Here is a 22,003-nt window from a genome sequence, read left to right as displayed (position 1 = left end):
TACAAATCAAGTAAACTCTCGGCTTGACGTGAGAATGACAGTGTAGTTTTAGGCATATGTGTGTACAAACAAAATATTATTGAGGAAATGAGTCAGCAAAAGCACGTTTTTTGTGATAAACATAAAAATGAATTTCCTAGTGTCAAACGAATCAAAAGGAAAAAGCTAGGATCATTGTTGTTATTGATATTGTGAAATAAGCCTAGAAGCTATAAAAAAAAACAGCAATTAGTGCCCACAATCAAAACTTCACTAAGTAAAATAGACTACCGAGCAGTGGCAGCTGAGACTGCGTATAAGCGTTTAAGTAAGGGTGGTAAACTACTACGACTACGTCATCTCAGAACAGCGTGTTTTTTTGGTCTTGCCAGATGCATGTATGTTTATCTGTAAAACCAAACATATATTGTCTATTATCACAAAAGTTTCGCGGCACACAAAAATCACCAGTGGGACATTTTTTTCCTGGCCGTTTATAAAAAAAAGTTTGATGCCCCTGGCCTAAAGCGTCACATATTTTATATAGAAGGTTTTACCAATTTCAATCGAAAAACGCATATTTTTCGCGCTTTGCGCACACAAAATAGGTGTTTGGGTTTTTTCTATTCTATTTTTTATGACGTTATTCCTGAAAGCTGGTATTTTACCCTGCTATCCTGGATATTACCCTGGTTATCAGTAGCGTGCTTCTTTTATTGGACTTATATGGTAGGGTAAATTTTGTTTGATGCCAGTCCAAATGTTCTTACTTAAAATACGACATACACCAGAGTAGCTAAGAGACCATGCCACCTAACAAATATATTTTTTTCTATTTTATCTACAAAATTGTAAATCTTATATGGATTTGTAGTATTATTTAATTAAGGTAAACGTTTACCGTACAAGTTTTCGCAAAAAAACTAAAAATGTCCTATTTTAAATACAATTTTGACGACCTAAACCACCAGACAGATTATAAATTCGATCCCTATTTTTAAAAATATATATATATATTATAGGCCAGTGTCTTGTCAGACTCTCAGAAAATGCAATTTTTGGCAGGTTAAAATAGTTAACGCATGTTTTGCAATTTTGTGAATCTATATAGCGCTATTGTCTCGTATAAATACCTCTTCTACTTTACTGTTGAATAGGATAAACGTTCTGCATGTGTTTGCGCTTCCCCCGAGCATGTGACGAATTGTGACGTCGTTTCTGTACAGCTGCTGTGGCCATCTATCACAAACTATTCGCCCAAATCAGCTTGGTCGATGAGTATTAGTGCCCCCCAAACAAAAATCCAATATCCGTTTAAGGCAGTGCTCCGCAACCTATTTTTCACTTGCGACACACCAACAAAGCTAAAAAATTCGGCGGCACACCTACGAAACATTTGACGATCGATATAATAGACAATATATGGAGCCTAGATTTGTGATAAAACACGCTGAAGGCGGCAACAATGTTTCGAATTACATTCCTTTATCTTATGATGCGTTTTTGTAGACCTAATATTTCTAAAGCCGCTCAAAGTCCTGCAATGTTACCCACTTGCACAACCAGATTAGTGATTACTTAACAGAGGGCTTATAAAAGCATTCGACAGGTGAAACCTGACAATGGTGCTTTGTGCTTTTTTTGCTTATTTTATGTTTCGAAACAGACTAATTACAATCACCATTGGCAATAATGAATTCACCAGATATTTTTTATGGGTTTCTAGCGGATGATTAAAACCCTTTCCACTTCAGTGTAAAATTGGAAAAACATGCTTGTATGTTTATACCTACTTCTAGTAGTTACTGGTAGTTGTGTCAGTAGAAAAAAAACTGATATTTGATTACCGGAGATAAAATGTATCCCAGGTTTTAAAATGTTTTAAATATTAAGAAAAGTTCATAATTGCATAAAATGAAATACCGGTACCTGCCTTGATGAGATATAGGTTACATTATTAGAGTTAATTCAACTAAATTATTAAAAAGTATCCTTAAAAACGCAAGTAAAAGACCTCCGGAAACGTCGCCACACCTGGCATCGTCTGGCGGCACACCGGTTGCGGACAACTGGCAATATGACAGAAAGCTGGCGAATTGGGAATATGTCGACCGAAGAATCAGACAGAAAACCAAAGAAATTGATCCAAAAAAATAAAAAATAAAATAACAATTAAATTCGCGCGAACTGCGGTCTCGTTTAGCTATGGCTGTGTCTCTGAAGCATGTCTATTTGGCCAAGAGATATTATGCATACTATGGCATGTTGCATTTCACTGTGTAGTGTGAATCTAATTTCGGCAAACAATTTCTATTAACTTGGATTATAACACACCGTTATTTTTCATTAAAAGTTTTTAAAAAAAATTCTCTCAATTTTAAGAATTTTTTCGCGCTTTTCAATCTGATTTTAAGCTGCATGTGTGCACATGAGTTCGCCCCAAAACAGCTTATGTATGTAACAGTGTTAGACTAAGAAAAGCAGAAATTTGCACCACCAGTCCCCCAGGCTGTACTTTAGCATACCCCATATGTACTTATTTATGTCACGAAAAATTTTGCGTCTTCAGCGCAACTTTTTGCTAATTAATTTACCTCCTAATAATCTTGTTTATCGCCTAAACGTGGCAAGGTTGATACATTCCTTTGACGAACACAGCATTTTCAGTTTTTGGGCACGACAAAAAAAACAAAGAATTTACGCCAAAAATGCTTAAAGACTGGCAAGATTCTGCCAGCCTGACAACTGCTAGTCTATGGAACGGACCCAAGGCTGTCGCACTATGGCCGTAGCAGAAACCAGCGGAACCTGAACTCTAAAATTTTATAAAATAAGTAGCCTATTACAAATCCAGCAATACTACTCGCAGATAATTTATAAACTACAGATTTTTTCTGCCGCGGGCGGGAACCTTTTTAGCCAAGGGAGCAATAAAAGCCAAATATTCTTGGCTGTATTTCCATGAGGGCCATAAAATATTTTTTAACATCTAGCAAAAAATAACAAACTGAGCAGGGCCGTTTATTTTGTTCTCATTTAAAGGACAGAACATGCTATGCAACAAAATTGAATTAGCTAAGTTTGTACAACTTTGATTTCAAAGTTTCGTTGAAAAAATAGGGGCTTTTGGGTATTAAGAGACACCTTCAAACGGGATAACAGTCTCTAAAAACAAATAGAATTCGAGCGAAGCGCCGAAAATTTGCTACTATGCGAAAATTTGCTACTAACTCCTCGTACATACAATATATCGAAAACGGGCCATATAATGTGTTTTTGATGTTCAAGTGTGCCCACCACAAAATGCAATAGAATCAAATCATGCAAACAATGGAAATTTTCGAAAACCTCATGCATTTTAATTAGTTCATTGAAAAAAGTTGATGTAAATTTCCTTTACTGGACATTTGTTGTTTTTGAGGCCGGTCCGCGACAAAATTTCAGTTTTAAACCGGTCTGAAAAAAAAGGTTTGCTGACCCCTGGTCTAATACACTACAGTTCAAGCGTTATTTTGTCCATTTAGGCCGTATTCCCATGAACTTAGGACTTATTTGACTGATTATAATTATTGAAGAGTGTCCTTAAAAACGCAAGTAACACAACTCCAGGAACGTCGCGGCACACCTGGCATGGTCTCGCGGCACATCGGTTGCGGAGCACACCTATCTAGTGCAGTGGTCGGCAAACTGTGGGCCGCAGAGCCATTTTTAGTGGGCCGCGAGTTGCTTTTGAATAGCTTAGTGTTATCCTGTATAGTTGTGGGCCGCGTGATAGCCGTACATTCATTGAACTTTATTTTAAAAGTTTGTGTGGCTAACAATTTATATTTTCTCAGCGTGGTTCAGACCTAAATGTCAAAAGTGACCTTGAGAGTGTCCGTCAAACTACATTTTTTGCAAAATTTAACTATATGTTGGTGCAAATTTTTTTGCGCTTGGCGCGTATATTCTTTGTTTTTTCCAATGTTTCACATTATGACATAGCAGTGTTTTGGGCGAGAATTTACTCTTTTTTTGGGGAGAATTTACTCTAAAAGATAGCCGGTATTGGCGAAAGAATTGTGTTTTATTCTGACGTTAGCGTTCCTATCTCGGTCTTATGGCTGGAGTCCGATTCCGAACAAAAGGTGGAAAGCTAAAATCGGTAAGTCGGTAGATACTTAAACGTCCATAGTAGGATTCCAAATCCAAGCGTTTTCAGAACGCTTCCTATTGGCTGAAATTTTATGACGTAATAGATTCTTATTAAGCGCAAATGTACTGTAGTACTTGACGAAAAATAAAAAGTCGTTAAACACGCAAAACCATAAGACGTTAATTAAAACATCGTTTATTGTCGTGTCGGTAAATAGGAGAAAATTAATTGGCTTATGGGTAAATACTTTGACACCGTTTTGAATTTTACGCCGTAAAAGAAGCGCAAAATAACCACACCACTGTTCTGTTAAAAAAATAGCGTTAGCAGTATATGCCTCAAAAATTAGTTCAAGTGTGTTTAAACTTGACCAATAATATCCCTAGCCAAAACGAGTTGTGTGTGAATGCAGGTGTGCAAAGCCAAAACAGGCCATTACAAAACAATTGCGCACAGTCTGCTTAACTGACCGTACGCAACTATGCTGGGTATACGTACTAAACTTAATAACTTCGTTTTGTTTATTATTTATTAAAATATAAATATTTTTTGTCATGTGCGTTTGAACAACCAACTTAATTGGCAAATTTTTTTTGGCAGCCTTTTACTCATTTCTAGCTGCCATTTTAGTAACAATAGCCTGCAGTTTCCTGATTGCAAATATCATACAACTTGAATAAATAGGATTGAAAACTTCAGCCTTTACTGTAAAAGTAATGATGATCAAATCTGTAATTGTGTGACAAACTTTGTGTTATTTACCAGGCGGCGTGCCACTTTCCTTTAGGTTAGAATTAGTTAATTATGAACTCTAATCTGTTGTGGTGGTCTAAGTAGGCTAAATGAAGCACACAACTTTAAATGAGTTGGAACTATATTAGTGTAAAAAGTCAATTTTACCCACCATTAGTGATTGTTAAACACACCTTAGGATTAGCTATATAAGACTGATTGACTTGATTGTATTTTAAGTTGGCACTTTGGTGCCATATCTAAAACACTTACAATTTTTGTTTCATTTTCTGATTTTCATTAAGATCTTAATTAGCAATTTTTGAGTATGATTAAAGTGCAACAAATTAAGAAGGATTTTCTGCTTGTGTACAGTTGGTGTGTACTGTTTCAATCATAGTTACCATTTTTTCTAACGATAATAAATTAAATCAAAAACATCTAGATTTATTATAAAGAAATCTAAAAACTATTTTTGAAAATATTTAATACGCTTGGACATAACGGGTTTTGCCTTAAGCTTTAGATTTGCTGTTTTAAAAAACATTTTACTGAATATGGACCAGTTATGGAAATCTTGATTTATTAACTCACTAATTAATTAACTTAAGAAATTACTAAAATAATTATCCTTGATATTAAATCTGCCACAATTTTAGATTACACAACATGTTTTTATAATAATCTAAAAAAACATCTAAAATCTAAATTATATGTTTAAGATCCTAAAGTCCTAAACAGTAAATCTCATTTAAAATAAATGCCTGATTGATAGGAATGGGATGTTCAAAGTAGAATACCAGAGGTATTATTAAATGGTAGTTTCAAATCCAGAATGTTCTAAGTTTTTTAATTGCAAATATTGATTTGTTGATCCATAACATGAATGACATTAAAGCAATTAGGATTCAAATTGTAATAATGCACTTACTTTACCGTTTGGTTACGGACCTAAAAGGGTGAAAACTAAACTATGATGTTCTTGTATATATAATATTTCTTTTGTGTTCTAATGCATTTTATTTCAACTTTCTTAATTTGATAAGCATTTCTATTTATAACAGATAATAATAGTTCTTTTATGTACGGTAATATATTATTTTTTTAAAGATTGTTAAGTGGGAACCCAAGGAAATTAGTAACTTGGCTAGACTGACTGTGCATGAGGTTATTTTTCCAGAACAGTTTTAGGTAACACAAGATTCAAATTTAAAATAAAACTCAAATTTACACCAATAAAAAATTATCATATATATTTGGCCTTTGAGATAAAATGAGTTAAGGTGTCCCGTGAAATCTCCAAGCAAAAGCAAAGAATCATGAAAGTTTTAGAATGAAAGATAAAACTTTTCAAACAGATACGGGCTGCATTGTGCATTTTCCTGATATAATCAAGGTAAAATTTGAATAGTATTCAAAGATGTAAATTTTGCAGAGTGTAAATCTTCATCCATTTATAGAAGAGCACATTTATTAAAGATTTGGAAAGTGAGACTGAGGTACTATATTTAAAATAGGATTAATAGTTTAAGCTTAAATAACAAATTTCAATTTGTTAATTTCCTTTTAGAAGTGTACCATTAATTTTGTGCCTAAGAATAATTGCTTGCCAAAGGGTATTTCCACAGTGAAAGTAAGAAAAATATTTATATACCTTAAAATAATACTTACTTGTAATTATGTGTTTTGAGTAGTTACCAGTTAAATGTGCATAATCAACAGCTAGTTGTGTTTAATAAAATTTCGGATTTCAGCGTTGTTGTTTTTTTCTGGTAAAAATGCTAAGGCAGCTATACAGGCATTTAAAACTTTGACATGGACCAAGTTCATTCAGCTATACAACAGTTTTGTTGGGATATAGTATAAAAAAGTCTAAATCAAAACAAAAAAATTAGGTTGCAAGTTTGGGATTGCCTAGATATCATAGGGTGAAAATTATTTTTAAAATGATTTACCTTGGATATATAATTACCTATAACACTGCTTGAAAGGGTTTAGATACTAACAAAGGTTGAGACCCACTGGTCTAGACTGTCGACCAACAAGAAAGAGTGAGACCTAGAAAAAGTAAAATTCAATTTTGAATTAATTTCTTAGGTTTGAAAAATAACAGAATTCGCTGGGATCACATAAATACTTCTTACATAATTATTATGACAATAAAATTAGAATAAAAACTGACCAATCAAACCTAAATTTAACTATTGAAAGTTGGCAATCATCCTTTACACCTAGTGATAAAATATATTTCAACAGGATGTTGCAGGTGATGGATAGCTTAAAAAAAGAAGCAAGCATGCCATAACTGTGTTTGCTTACTGAAATGCATCCGTTTTAAAAAATGTTTCATTTCAATTATTTAGACCCCACATTAAAATTAAAAAGAGTAAAATAAAAAAAACTTACATTTACAAGTACAAAAATGCTTGAAGACTGGCAAGATTCTGCCAGCCTGACAACTGCTAGTCTATGGAACGGACCCAAGGCTGTCGCACTGTGGTCGTAGCAGAAACCAGCGGATCCTGAACTCTAAAATTTTATTAAATAAGTATTACAAATCCAGCAATACTAGCCTACTCGCAGAAAATTTACAAACTACAGATATTTTCTGCTGCGGGCTGAAAAACACTTATCTTATGCACACACCATCTCTATTTATCCGTTCCTTTTTTGCAGTTTTATCAGTAAAAATTAATTATTACATGTACCGGTATTTTTATTTTGAATGCAAAAACAGTATTATTTTAAAGCGTAAGAAAATTGCAAGAATTCTGTACCCACCCATGGCATTCCAGTACCTTCCAACCAAAGATGTTTGGCGTGGAATCCTAGGCCAAATCCACGTTAGGCGTTATTTGGCGTTAAATATTGTCCATCTAGAGCAGTGGTCGGCAAACTGTGGGCCGCAAAGCCATTTTTAGTGGGCAGCGAGTTGCTTTTGAATAGCTTAGTGTTATCCTGTAGTTGTGGGCTGCGTGATAGCCGTACATTCATTGAACTTTATTTTAAAGTTCGTGAATTTTTATATTTTCTCAGCGTGGTTCAGACCTAAATGTCAAAAGTGACCCTGAGAGTGTCCGTCAAACAACATTTTTTGCAAAATTTAACTATATGTTGATGCAAAATTTTTCGCGCTTGGCGCGTATATTCTTTGTTTTTTCCAATGTTTTACATTATGACATAGCAGTGTTTTGGGCATCAAGGCGCCGTGTAACACCAATTAGCAGTAGCTTTAAAAAGAGTAGGCTACTTTGGGCCGCGACAAAATAAGTTTGCCGACCACTGATCTAGAGAATTCACTCTGAAAAATAACCGGTATTGGCGAAAGAATTGTGTTTTATTCTGACGTTGGCGTTCCTATCTCGGTCTTATGGCTGGAGTCCGATTCCGAACAAAAAGTATGAAAGCAAAAATTGGTAAGTTATTTACGTATTGGGTATTTCCCTATTTGTTTATTAGTAACGCTTCAGTAACTATCAATTTATTTTATGCATAAAGTTAAACATGTCATTAATTTTTTATCTTAAAAAATACACCCTAAATTGGTCTTTCTTTTATTTGGATTTATTTATATCGTAAGCGTAATTTTTAAAATGCGAAAAAAAAGGCTGATTGACGTAGCCACTTAAGTTTTGCGCACCAATCGCGACGCTTTAGAGATTATGCGGCTATGGCATTGATAAGTAATAGTTTAGGGCAAAAATTTGTAAATTTAGCCAAGGACCTATATTTTAAAAAATATGCACGGGCGGGCGGCCGCACTGTTTAGGTTTAGGCGAAAGACTATCCGACCATTTTTTTTTATTGTATGTGTTATGATTTGGCCCCAAAGGGAAGGAAGACACAAGTATGCAGCTCTAAACTTCCTCGCGTGATATCTCCGAAAGTAAACAAGACATTGATAAGAATTTCTTTCGCATAACGTAAAGAAACCTAACTTAGCCAGCAATCAGAATTTTATCAAAAAATATTAATATTCAGTCATATTCGGCCGTAAGATTTAAATGTGCCCTAAGTGACTTAAATAGGTAAGACCTATGAGTCTACTTTTCAAAATGAGATCTAGTTTGTTATTTTTCCTATACAGGGTCATAGAAAATTCTTAGTTGGCTGAAGCAGATTTGAGATCTGCAAGTTAACATAGTACAAAGAATGTCAAGTTATTGTAAAGTGCCACTTATGATTTACGTACTTTCAGCTAGCTGTGTGTAAACCTAAATCGCTAATTTTATCATGAATTAGTGTTCTCTATTAATAGGTTTTTATATCGGCCAAGGGCCAATTCGTTTAGTACAGATTGGGCAATTTCAATAAACATTCTTCTTATTTGCTGTGTTAAAATAAACCTACAGACCAATTAGAATTAGTCTAAAGCAAGTTTATAGTACCTGCGCGAACTTGGCGCGCTCGAATAGGTTCGGGCAATATCTCCGAAAGTTAAGTTGTGACGATACAGAGAATTTTTACACAGTCCTTGTATTGGTTACATCTTTCCAGCAAGCGAAAAATATTGAAAATAATTAATATTCAAAAATATGAATATTAATATTCAGCGATATTAACCCTTAACTGTTGAGCCAACAAGTTCAAATTTTACTGATGTAAACTAGGAGGCACCACCTTCAAAATGTGGAGTTGAGTATTTCTACAGAATACTATTATTGTTACCTAAATCAATTAATGCTTTTTTTTTCTGAACAATTTAATAACCTTTTATTTTGTATATTATGTAGTAGTGCCTTGTGCCTTGCTTTAAATAAAAAATGACAGGATTTTCCAAGACTGCTGTTCTTGTGACAGGAGGTGCTGGTTTTATTGGAAGCCACACTGCAGTAGAACTCCTACAAGAAAACCAAACTGTAATTGTGGTGGACAATCTTTCCAACACTGCTTCACTAGAAAATAGTATACCTCCTGCATTATCAAGAATCAAAACTGTTGTGGTAAGTACAGATGTATTATTATAGGATAGGATCAAATATGGATACTAGGCAGAATAAAACCTGATTTAAGTCAAATGTTTTGCCAGTGTAAACCAATTTGATCAAGAGTAAAACTTGGTTTCATAGGTATGCAGGATTTGTCTTTAAAAAAAAGACCCTCTCCACTAATCTTCAACATTCATCCCACGTTGTCCAATGAAGGAAAATAAACCCCTGAAAAAATGTATACAGATTTATAAATGACTAAAAACATTCTTTTCAGTATATTTAATATGCGAGCGGTGAGCAAGATATCTAACAAATTTTTGAAACAAGGATTTGATAAAAAAATATTGAAAACCACTGGTCTACAACATTTATTACAATTTGAAAATAGTGAAATACTATCTATATTCTATACTGGTTGTTTAGTATATAACGCACAGTTAGATTTGGATAGATAGAATTATATACAATATCCTGAACAACTTCTGTTACATGTGTGTGACGCTGTGTGTCATCATACACAGTCATATATGTAGTTCACAACTGAATAAGGTGGTCATTCAAAGACTTTACTAGAAATATTTCACTTTGTTTTAAGACACCAAATCAGGCCAAGAAGCTTCATTTTGTCAAGGGAAGTTATGGTGACAAAGCAGTGTTGGACAAAGTATTTAAAAGCTATAACATATCTGCGGTTATTCATTTTGGTGGATTTAAGGCTGTTGGTGAATCAAAGGAATTGCCATTAATGTATTACAGAAACAATGTTGCTGGTAACTTTATATATATACACTAATATGAATTAAATGTTATCTGTTTAGTTTAGTTTAATGCTATATATATTTTGATTTTTATGACTACTTGATTAATAAAGCCAAAAGTATGGCATGTTTTGGGTAGCAAATATTTATTGAACAAAAAAGGTTGAGAACCATTGCCCATTGATACTAAGTTTAAGGTGCTTAGGGTGCTCTAAACAACCCTAAGTGTAACTTGTGGTGCTGAGTCCCCTAAATATTGATAAATCTACCCGTAAAATTCTTTATAACTGACATGCCAATAGTTTTGGTGACTAATATGAACGTTCACAGTTATACAAAGACCGTTGTTCGAAAACTGTTTGAACCATTAGGGGAATTTCCTTAAATGTAAAATGCAGTTTCTTTTCACTTTTTTCAAGTACTGAAAGTACTAATTCTATGCCTAGGGTTAAGTATATATTACTAAACCCAGTTTGCAGAAGGCATTTATTGACACCGTATTTAGTGAAAAATCTTTAGCACCACTAAGGATAAACAAAAGTCTGCGTCTATACCACTGCCCAATGCAATGTTTACAATATTGAAGATTGTTAACATCCGAATGATATCTTCTTTCAGAGGCTCTTAAGCTGATCAAAGCCATGAACGAACACAATGTTAAGAACATAATTTTTAGTAGCTCAGCAACAGTATACTCTGAAGTACCCCCTGAAGAATTGCCATTAACAGAAGACAGCCCACTTGGCAATTGCACTTGTCCATATGCCAGGTAATATTTTCAAATGGTAAAACTGTTTAGTTAAATTTTGTAAGAATGTGAATCATTGGGCTGTTCAATTGTTTGTTTTCATTTCATATTTTAGTACCAAACTGTTTATTGAAAACATTTTGAGGGATGTTGCCCTTGCTGATAATAAGTGGAAAGTAATGGCATTACGTTACTTTAACCCGGTCGGTGCACACGAGTCAGGAAAAATTGGTGAGGATCCAAAAGGTGTTCCAAATAACTTGATGCCATTCATTGCACAGGTGACCATTTTCATATACATAATTTCACTTTTAAAAATAATTAAATTGCTTTTATGTAAAACATATCAACAGATACCTATAAACATTATACTAGGGATGCACGTGGTTGACATATTTTTTTAGTCTAATTCGTTATAACAAAAGTAAAGTGTGTCTACCAGTACTACTTCCGAAGCATATAACAGGTAGTTGGCATACTTATTTTTCACTAAATGCAATATTTCAAATAAATTTTGTCACCTGATGGCTTGATTGGGTGAAAAGCAATGAAGGTATCATTTTGCTAAAAGGAAGTAAATTTACATTAAGTATATACACTGTAGTCATAGGCGCCGAACTTTTCAAATTCCAAGGCGATATTTTCTGAACAGTACAAAATTGCTTATTAATTAGATAAAAAATGTGAACTCTTAGATAACAGCCGTTGCCTGGTATCACTTAGCCAATCATTTCTTTTTTGCACCGTTATGCTAAAAACTTTGCATTGAAATGGGCAAAACGTTAGAATAATTTGAAAATAATATTGCATGAATCATAAAAACATAGTTTTGGGGTTCTATGGCCTTGTGCCTATATGGTCATTCAGGAAAGTTTTAAACACTTTTGGTAGACTAAAACATGCTACAAGAATTATTTTGCACATTTATTTATAACTTGGTCGAATTCCAAGGCGTTTTGATGCCCTACTAGAAATCCAGTGTTTAAAAACGCTCTGCACATCCACATTCGGCCCCTATGACTGTAGTTACTGGAATGCTATTTGGTGACAGGTGGCTGTCGGACGTAGAAAGCAGTTGAGCGTGTTTGGTTCTAACTATCCCACAGTGGATGGGACAGGGGTTAGAGACTATGTTCACGTTGTTGATGTGGCAAAAGGACATACTGCAGCTCTTCATGTAAGTTGAAAAATATATTGTTATTAAGTTAACTTGTTTGGCCCATAGACTTTATTCTAGTTGTCTGCTTTGCACTTACTTATTTCTCAGGAAGGATTTTGTTGTAACCTTAGAAGCTGTACTTATATTTTTTTATACTTTTTAAAGGCCCTAGAGAAAATGCACAGTGGGTTTCGTGCCTACAACCTAGGATCTGGAAAGGGAACATCAGTAATGGAAATGGTGGATATTTTTCGTGAAGTTTCTGAACAAGAAATTCCAACAGTTATCAAGGACCGTCGTGCAGGAGACGTTGCCATATTTTATTGTGACCCATCCAGGGCCTGGGATGAACTTGGTTGGAAAACCGAAAAAACTGTGCGAGATATGTGTTCAGACCTTTGGAATTTTCAGCAGAAAAATCCTAATGGTTATTTGCCAAATGTGTCTAAAACTTAGAGTAATACAGGTTAGTAACACCTATAAATATTTATATAAGATTTGAAAAACTTTTTTAGGCAATTGTTTTTTAACTTATAATCCTTGTAAATTTGGGCTTTTATTTAACTTAATATTATTATTTTTAAATGTGATAATATATTTGGGTTTTATTGATTTGCTTTTATTTGTAATTTTATTACAATTTTTAAACACAGTGCAATGTGTATTTCTATTTTTCTTCATCCAATTTTTATCATGGCCATCTATTTTCTTCACATTTACAATACATCAATGACATTCACACACTATCTTTTTTGCCTGTGGCTATTCAAACTGACATAGTTAGGTATATATATGTCTTCTCAAGCCATACTATTAACCGTGCCTGTAAAATGTGGTATACATGACAATTGTAATTTCCAAAACATTATAACGATATTTGTTGGTAATCGTGTTGTTTTGTTGCGGGGATAAATCAGTGGTATGTAAAATGGAATTTTATGCACCATGAATGTTGATCTTCTATTTCAAAGCCCAATGTTATATTTCATATGTTGTTTTACGAAACACATTAAGTCGTATTCTGTCTTTTGCTACAGTTTGGAAATCAGATAAAAACTAAACTTTTAGACGTTTTGGTGAATAACAATGCAGTTACTATATATTTTTCATTAATTGCGTTTTGTGTACATTTCATTTATTTTACTCAATTGTTCCCAGTCCCTAAACAAGTTTCATATGCATGCTCGCATTGTCGTTTCGCAACAATTAAAAATCCGTTGTTGGACTTTGGAAATCAATTGCGGTTCGACATATTTTAAAGTTGAGTGCCTTGAAATGTTTTCATTCACCATTTTTAATTGTCGCGTTTTAAATTCCGACGCTAAGGTATGGTTGGGTGCCTTGGCGTTTACCATTTACCAAGGGCGTCGCTCAGTTAAAACGTGGAGCTGTTTGCATAGCGGTAAACAACGTTACGTGGCAAGCAGCCCGTTGTGCCTAAGGCTCGACCCCACATTAACAGCTAGTTTCTTTCAATGTAGTTACAAGAATATAACCAGCTCAACTGGTTCTTTGTCTCGTTAAGCTTATCTACGTTTGTGACTTCAAACAAACCGTTGGGATATTACTAGGTACGTCATTACTGACTGTTGTTTTTTCACGCCAATTATATAGATCTATTATAAAACATTTCATACTTCCCTACCTCTAAAAATTGTCCACGAAAGGATGCAGCGGATTGCAATACAATTAAGCCATTGTTTGACGTGCCATCCGGTCAATAAATGAGCGGTTGGTAATTGTTAGTCATGGCTTTATATAATATAGCCTAATTAATTCGTTATTCGTATTTCGTATGTGTATATTGCCTCTCTAGATTAAAGTCGATTTTTCCAATAAACAATTACTTTGTTGAATGTTGACGTTTATTATGTTTATTACTTACAAAGTGTAAAAACATTTCAATTATTGCAAGGCAGATGTTTTTTAAATAACTACAACACCGTCGTCAATAATATATTAGTTAACATGTCAAGACCAGACTTCGATAACTACAGCTTAAGATCTGTTAAAATTCGCTTTACCGAAATTGGTTTTATTACTTCGCTTAACAAAACAAAAACACTTAAAATGTGGTTCCCAATAAACTTGTGTCGAATGTCTATCTGTCTCCAAAATAGACATGTTTGGTTTTGACCTTATTTACATCACATTTCCGTAATAATAGAACGCTATGTAACATGGGGCAAAGTAAATTATGTTTTTTTGGTTTTGCATTGAATATATAATGCAACTATAGCCGTTTTGTGTCACACATTGCTTTCTTTTTCTAACAATAAGTGCCACGGTAAATGAGAGCAATGTTTTTTTCCCATTTAAAGTGATATAATGAAATTCAAATCGATTGATCTTAAAATCATTCTGGATTGTATTACTTGGTTTGAAACGTTTCGAATGGATAGCTTTTAAATAATATGATCAAATTTAACTACAGCATATAAGCCGGGTGCGGCCGGATTTCGCTGGTCGGCAGTAAACCGCAAGTAGGCTACTAATTTCTAATGGAGGTGTGAAGTTCTCTCCGCTAACCCTCTTGTACACTTGGTAACACTTCATTCTGAGTGGAAAGTTTGTTGCTTGGCAGCATTTAAGGCTACGAAAACCGCTTTATCGGCTGTTGGTTGCCTTCGGTGAGGTGCGTTGCGGCTGGTATTTTTGAGCCTTATGGCAACTTAACATTCATTATTTTTTTTGTTATTTTCGTCCTCTAGGTGGACGGGCCTCAAAAGTCAAACGAAGTAACCGATACTATTGGCGCGGATCACGAATTTCTCTTTAGGCAGGGCCTTTTCTGTCATAACGTGACGTCACAAAGGTATGTCAAAACATGACGTCACAACTTTGCGGTGACGTTAAGAATGCCACACAGTTTGTTTTACTAAAGTTAGGTTGGGGAGTTACTTTAAAAAAAAAACTATTTTATAGAGATGGCAAAAAAACAACAACATGGCTTTATCGTTGAAGTTGCCAAAACTTTCATTTTCGAGAGTACGATAAGACCCACGACGCCTTTGGCTAAAACGATTACACCACATCAAATTTGGATGCCAAAGAAACATAAATCAGATTCTCGAAAAACGCACAAAAAAACACCCCTAAACTAGGTGGATGAGCGTCGTTGCATCGTCATAGTTTTCCTACATCGTAGCATTTTTCGCGCTATTACAGTAGGGGAGATGTGGGACCAGTGGATCATTGGGACCATTGACTCGGAGGTTTTCTCCCCTATCCATTTAAAATAGATATGTTTAATTTTGGCTGTGGTATCGAGATACAACGCCTCTACGATTGTGTAAGATTTGAGACAATAAAACAAATTTCGAGGCAAGAAAGTATTTTTTCACATCTAATAGAATTTGTATTTAGCACTAAAGCAGTGGTTCTCAAACTGGGGCCCGAGAGACAATTTTCTGGGACCGCAAAGCACCTAACAAAAAATCAACACGACGCACCTGAAGAAGAATTTTTTTTGTGCAATACAATTTTCAAGGGACTTACTTTTTCAAACCAAGCTGAGGGTCATTGTCGCATGTAACAGTCATACATTGTGTTAATTTTTATAATTGTAGTAATTTTCCTTTTGTGATTGTTTGTATGAAAATTTAATTGTTGCGTCATAAGTACAAATCACGAGACGACTGCTGCTTTTTAGTGTGGCTGTTAGCAGTAATGGGTTTCAGCCGGTTTTGGCAGCTCGCAACATTTGCTGGAACCTGGGGTTGCATCCTGTTTTTCAAACTACTTTAATTATTTCCCGCAAAATATGACTTTTTGTAACAGAACCGGCTGAAATATATGACTTTTGCGATAGAACCGGCTGAAAAAAAAATTGAATCCCATCACTGGTTATATATTGTGGTTTAATAGGAAAAATTCTTATTGCATTTTAGTTAGCTGATGGCAAAAATAGTACACCTGAAAAGCTAGTCTAAGTTTCACTCAGGCCATGCCAAATGCAACTAACCGCCATGGGTTCAGTGGTTCACATCCCGGTGGGGACCAGCGAATCAGCAGTATAGTTCGCCTACCGAATAAACAAATCACAGAGAGCAATTTTCCTATGGCATATCTAAACATTAAATTGGTGGTAGGCTTCACGTATTAATAGACAAACAGACGATAGTCATGACGTCAAAATTGCTTCTTAAGGGTCATAATACGGAAATGCGATTTAAACTTCAAAACCCTGCATAAGTATAAATCAGCAATTATTGCACATGAAAATTGCAATTGTAATGGACGGTGTTTGAGTTCTTCTTCAACAAGATGTTATTAAATCAATGTTCCCATTTGGGGACTAAATGGTTCACTTTAGTAGCATTTTTTAAATGCAAAATAAAAACATTTCTGTTCTGACATTTTATGTTAAATGCTGTGGTATGTTAAACGATTAAAGTTCATCTTAAGACTTCTAAATCGCATTTCACGAGGCAAATGATTCATGTAGATGCAAAAACAAACCACTGGTTCCACATCTCCCCTACTTCAAAAATTGGCGCCTTGCGCGAATTAGCCTACGGATATTGCAGGGGTTCTCTAACTGGGCTACGCGAGAGAAATTCTGGTGTATACATGAGCAAATTAATTATAGTGAAACTGTTACGATGTTCCAAAGAAGCACTTAAAAATAATTGTTACCAGTACTAGCCTTTGTGTGGCGAAAGAGAAAAAAGTAAGGCTTACTCTTAAGCGCAGCATTTAGCTAAACCCACCATGCTGATGTTGGACTTTACCAAATGACTGTTTTTGTGCTGACACTTTTGTCGCCCATTTAATGTTTGTCATTGAAATATCTCAAAAATAAAAATAAAATCAACGTTTATTTTATCAACAATATTCATATTTTTATCATAAAAATTTTTTGAACATGCCTAACTTGACTCGGTAAAGTACAAGTTGTATCGTCATTCTGGAGTGAACCGCTTTTATTTACACTACAGGTTCGGGTTCGGTTAAGGTTCTCGTTCTTTCAAATTATTCAGTTCAGTTCCGGTTCGGCTCTTAAAACTCTTACAAAAAACTGTTCCGGTACGACTTCCTGTAAAATACTATTTAAAGGTTTTTTATGCCATCACTTAAAGAATCTAATATATTTTTTCACCAGGACCTGGCGTATTTGCAAATATATTTAACTTTCCATCAAACAACACAGATTTTGTCAAATTTACAAAATTAATATCAATCTCCCAGAAGAACGGGAAACATTAACAGTATTATTCAGTACAACTCCACCAAAACGGTTTACGAACAATTTAACAATCGAAAACAAACTATAATAAGCTGTCAGATTAAGTTCAACTTGGGCGCAATTGTAACAAATGATTCCCTTTATTTTTTGGTAAAATAGAATCGAACCAATGTTTTTTCTGCAAAAAGTCTACCGAAATATACCACCTGTTTTATTTGTGTCCTGTAACATTTTATACTGGGAAAACGTGTGGTTAAATTTAAAAGCAATTATAGCCTACTCTTCGGAGTGCGCAAAGATGAACCGTGGTCTATGGGCGAGTCATTTATCAATGTAAGTATGCCGAAAGTACGCTTATTAGTGATGTTATTTTTTGCGCAAACTTCCGAGCAATATTCGGCTTTAAAAAGAGGAAGTATATGGCAATAGCTGCATGAAAGCTTTTCTGTTATAATTTGTTTTCTTGTGCTTTTATCGCCATTTCATTGATTACTGGACGAAATACCCGTCGTTGCCCTAGTTAAATGGGGTATTTACTTGTAACAATAATATGCAGCTCTTTGCAATAAGCACGATATATTACGTGCATTCGTGCAATTATCCGATTTTTCGTGCTTAAAAATGTATGATTCCACAAAGCTGTTGATCACCATCGCATACTATGGTGTACCATTTCCGTGTAAAAGTAAATGAATGTGTAATTTAACATGTAACCGAAAGTAATGTTCCGTAGCCTATTGTGTATAAAATGGGCCGAGTAGGCCTAAATACTTTCCCACAATTAAAGTAGGATGCGGCCCTTGTGAAAGCAGCAACAATATTAGGACCTTTACGTATTGACTAAGGAGATGTGTCCATAACAAATGCCTATTCCCCGGGCCACGTCATTCTAAAAAGTATATAGGGTTAAACAAAATGTAAGATTCCATCAAGCTGTTGGCCTCTTCATAACTATATTACCTATTATATCCTGTGTCATTTGCTTAATCCGTGTGTTATTGCCAATGATTTAAAAAAAAGAAATTAACCACGTTTCTTAAAAGAAATATTACGGATAGCTTACTCGCTAGAGTGCTAAATAGTGTGTAAAGTGGTAAACATTTCAATTTTTTTAAACGTTTTCATTCTCTCATTGTTGTACTATACGTGGAGCAACACGTTCGGTAAAATAAATTTCATATTATGTGTTTTTATGGTATATCGCAATGACCGGATAGCTTATGATAGTAAAACAGCAATGGCACTGGCGGCTGGTCGTCCCTATGCTTTTAGCCGCTGATTGTGAGTGAAATGAAAAATGTTTTCGCACAATATCAGTAAAGCCTAATATGGAAACTGTCTGTGTGAAAGCGGCAATAAACCGATTGGTGTGATATGTAAAACAAATATGTATAACCCCGGTGCCAAATCATTCTCGGGTGGCCATTAAGTTAGTCCCCGTTAATAACCATTTCATATTTTGTTGACCCATTACCGCGTCAGTGTGCTCATATCTCGCTTTATAACCGATAATTTAAAAAAAATACTTTGGGAAATTTAGCATATAATCAAAAGGTAGGCCTAAAGTTCCGTATTGTGTCTAAAATAGGTCGTCGAAATGCACATTTAAAATAAAACCTTTCAAGAATCGTACGGACAGTGTTGTAGTGGAACACCGTTATAACTTAGCAAAAGCGATGGTCGGACCTATAGGGACATTGTTTGTTTATAAAAATAATGTCCATTTTTCACCAAGATATCTCGTTATAGGCCTACAGTGTTGGATTGAATTAAGTCATTGACTTGACTGAAGTCACTATTTTCATGTGACTTGCCTTAAGTGTTTTGGATAAAAGACATGCCTTGCACTTCTTGTCATAGGCGTAGCTAGGGGGGCTCAGGGGCCATGGCCCCCACCTATATTTGTAAACATTTTACTCCTAATAATTTGTTTTTTAGCATTTATGAGCAGTATTACAACAGCCGATCGCAGGCATGCCACACCTTCAATTGCCATGCACTGTTACGTCACAAATGATGTAGTTAATATTACGTTTGCTATATATTTATGTAATTTTACTACTTTTAAAACAGATTTTGCTCTTGGAATGTTTTTTGAGTATTGCGTTAACACTTCGTCAGTTGCTGCTCGAAACGGTTTGCTAGCATTGTATGTTGTGGGTTCGTCACGGCAGTTAATATAATGACAAAAGCTAACAAAAAAGATTAAACTTTTTTTTCAGTGTGTGGAGTAAATACTATGCTTAAATAAAAAATATTGCATATAGTCAAAGGGGGTCATATTAACTGTACCGTTATTTTGTATACCAATAAAAGTTGGTGTTTAACGGTTCTCTTGGTGTAGCTATATATACTGTAGTTTATACTTTTTGACCAAATAGCCTTTTAACTAGACGCTGGTCCACTTTGGCCTTACATGACAGGCAATAAGATTTTAACAGTTATCCTTTTCACACAAATAATCACGTTTAAATAGGCATTGGTATGCCACCAAGCCCACCATAGAGCATAGAGCACTATTAGTGCTCCGATGCCACTTTGCCAGAATACGAAAAACATTCATTTTTTTTAAAAGAGGGTGTCCGCTTTACCCTTATTTCCCCTACCAAGAATAATTGATTTTTCGTATCATAGAATTGTATCTCTTTTATATAATTCACAATTCTAAATTGTTTACGTTGTAATGGTGTACATATAAAATGAATCAATTTGACATATATGTTTTGTTGTTTCTGGAACAGCAAATAATTGATAGTTCTCATGACACTCGTTCACAATATTATTTACCGAAGAAGGTAGATGATTTTAGTGATGTAAGTAATTTATACAATCCAAGGAAGTAAGTGATTTATACAATCAAACAAACCCTATTTCTGATAACGCACATTTAAATCTAATTAACTCTGACGCTTGTCGCTTCAATCGAGAAAATCGTGCCGTCCCACAAGCGGGTCGTCGTGTGTGAGTGATCTGCCGCTTGTCGCCTAACGTAAAATCGTGTAACGCGTCCACGTCCAGTGTGAATCATCGCTTTGACCTGAACGAAATATGAGCGTACCTTGTAATATGTCAGTGTATGTCTTCTAGTCTCCGGGTTTTATATCAGAATTATAAAAAACGAATGTGCCAAATAACCGGTCACCAAAAAGTAATGATAAGATTTTCGACCTAGAGCAAAAATCTTTTCACCTGGCATTGCATTTTCACTTATGTCCTAACCTTGCACTACGTGGCGCAACATATTGGGTAAATAGAAATTTCATAACCTGTGGAGTGTTTTTGCTTTTCGCAGTCACCACAAAACATGCAGACATCGTTGTAAAACAGCAAAAGCGTCTACTCTTGACTGTGTGTTGCTGATCGTGTCTGAAATTTGTTATGTAAATTCTTCCCGAAAACGAATACCACCTTGAACGGTAAGGCCTGTGTGGAAGCAGCATTCAATTGACTGACATGGTGTCAATCGCAGTTATGTGTGTGATTGTAACAAAATAAAAATTCCTTTTAATTAAAACACTGCAATACAAAATTAATATAACCTAAACGGCATGGTTGTGTGTGCGAGGGCGCACGGCCTTATTTTGATCCAAGGGTCTCAAACTCAAATTGCTCTGAGGGCCAAATGTGGACGTGTAAAATGCCCAAGGGCCGCAATTCACAATAAAATTTCAACCATTGAGAACCCATAATAAGAACACAATAAAATATAAACAATGTAGGCCGATTTTAGGCTATGGTTATTTGTTCTGGCTACATTACTGGCAGCGGTTTTCAAGGACAAGGACCTCAATTTTAGAGTGAATTTTAACTTTCAAATCTGATAAAAAAGATATGTGGCACTTAAAGACTTGAAAATCCAAAATTTCGACACGGGCCGCACAAAATGTTCTTGCGGGCCGCGTGTTTGAGACCCTTGTTTTAATCTAATTCTCAACCATCAAGCTTTGGAATCTTAATCACTGATAGGTGTTCTACCATCCTCGGTAAGTTTGCTACATACCGCGTATTATAGCCGATGATTTAAAAATGATAGTGCCAATCTAATATGTAGGCCTTCCTAGTATAAAATACTGTGGTTTGTATCTAAAATGCACGACAAACACCCGGCTACAGCGCACAACACTGGACTAATAACGTCACACGTGATGTATATTGATCGGGAACCTCTAAAAGATTTGTTTTGTTTTACCAATTTCTGCCTAAAGCAGCGACCGGCTTAATCCTTCGCAGGACCCCGAGTTTTTTGCGTTTCGCACGAAAGTTATTTCTACTTTTAGTATAGTCCAAGTCTAGAGCTCCAGATAAACTGGAATACTTTGATTTTGATCATACGTAAAAACACTACGGCAAGTAAATTGGTAATACCCTAACTT

The 22,003-nt window shown here is 35.0% G+C and overlaps 1 protein-coding gene across 1 annotated transcript; it reads left to right on the top strand.

Annotated features, from left to right (window-relative positions):
- The first annotated feature begins 9,586 nt into the window (after positions 1–9,586).
- On the top strand, positions 9,587–14,239 carry LOC146132280 (uncharacterized). The gene is made up of 6 exons (XM_083396589.1): positions 9,587–9,789; positions 10,373–10,547; positions 11,154–11,304; positions 11,399–11,564; positions 12,335–12,460; positions 12,608–14,239. Exons 1-6 carry the CDS (start codon positions 9,610–9,612, stop codon positions 12,896–12,898), a joined length of 1,089 nt encoding a protein of 362 aa, XP_083252715.1. The 5' UTR covers positions 9,587–9,609; the 3' UTR covers positions 12,899–14,239.
- Positions 14,240–22,003: the final 7,764 nt, after the last annotated feature.

The sequence above is a fragment of the Ascidiella aspersa genome, chromosome 9 (genome assembly GCF_963924565.1).
Source record: "Ascidiella aspersa chromosome 9, kaAscAspe10.2, whole genome shotgun sequence".
In the NCBI taxonomy this organism is placed as follows: Eukaryota; Metazoa; Chordata; class Ascidiacea; order Phlebobranchia; family Ascidiidae; genus Ascidiella; species Ascidiella aspersa.
The sequence above is the reverse complement of the archived record's forward strand: the minus strand, read 5'-3'. Positions and strand labels throughout refer to the sequence as shown.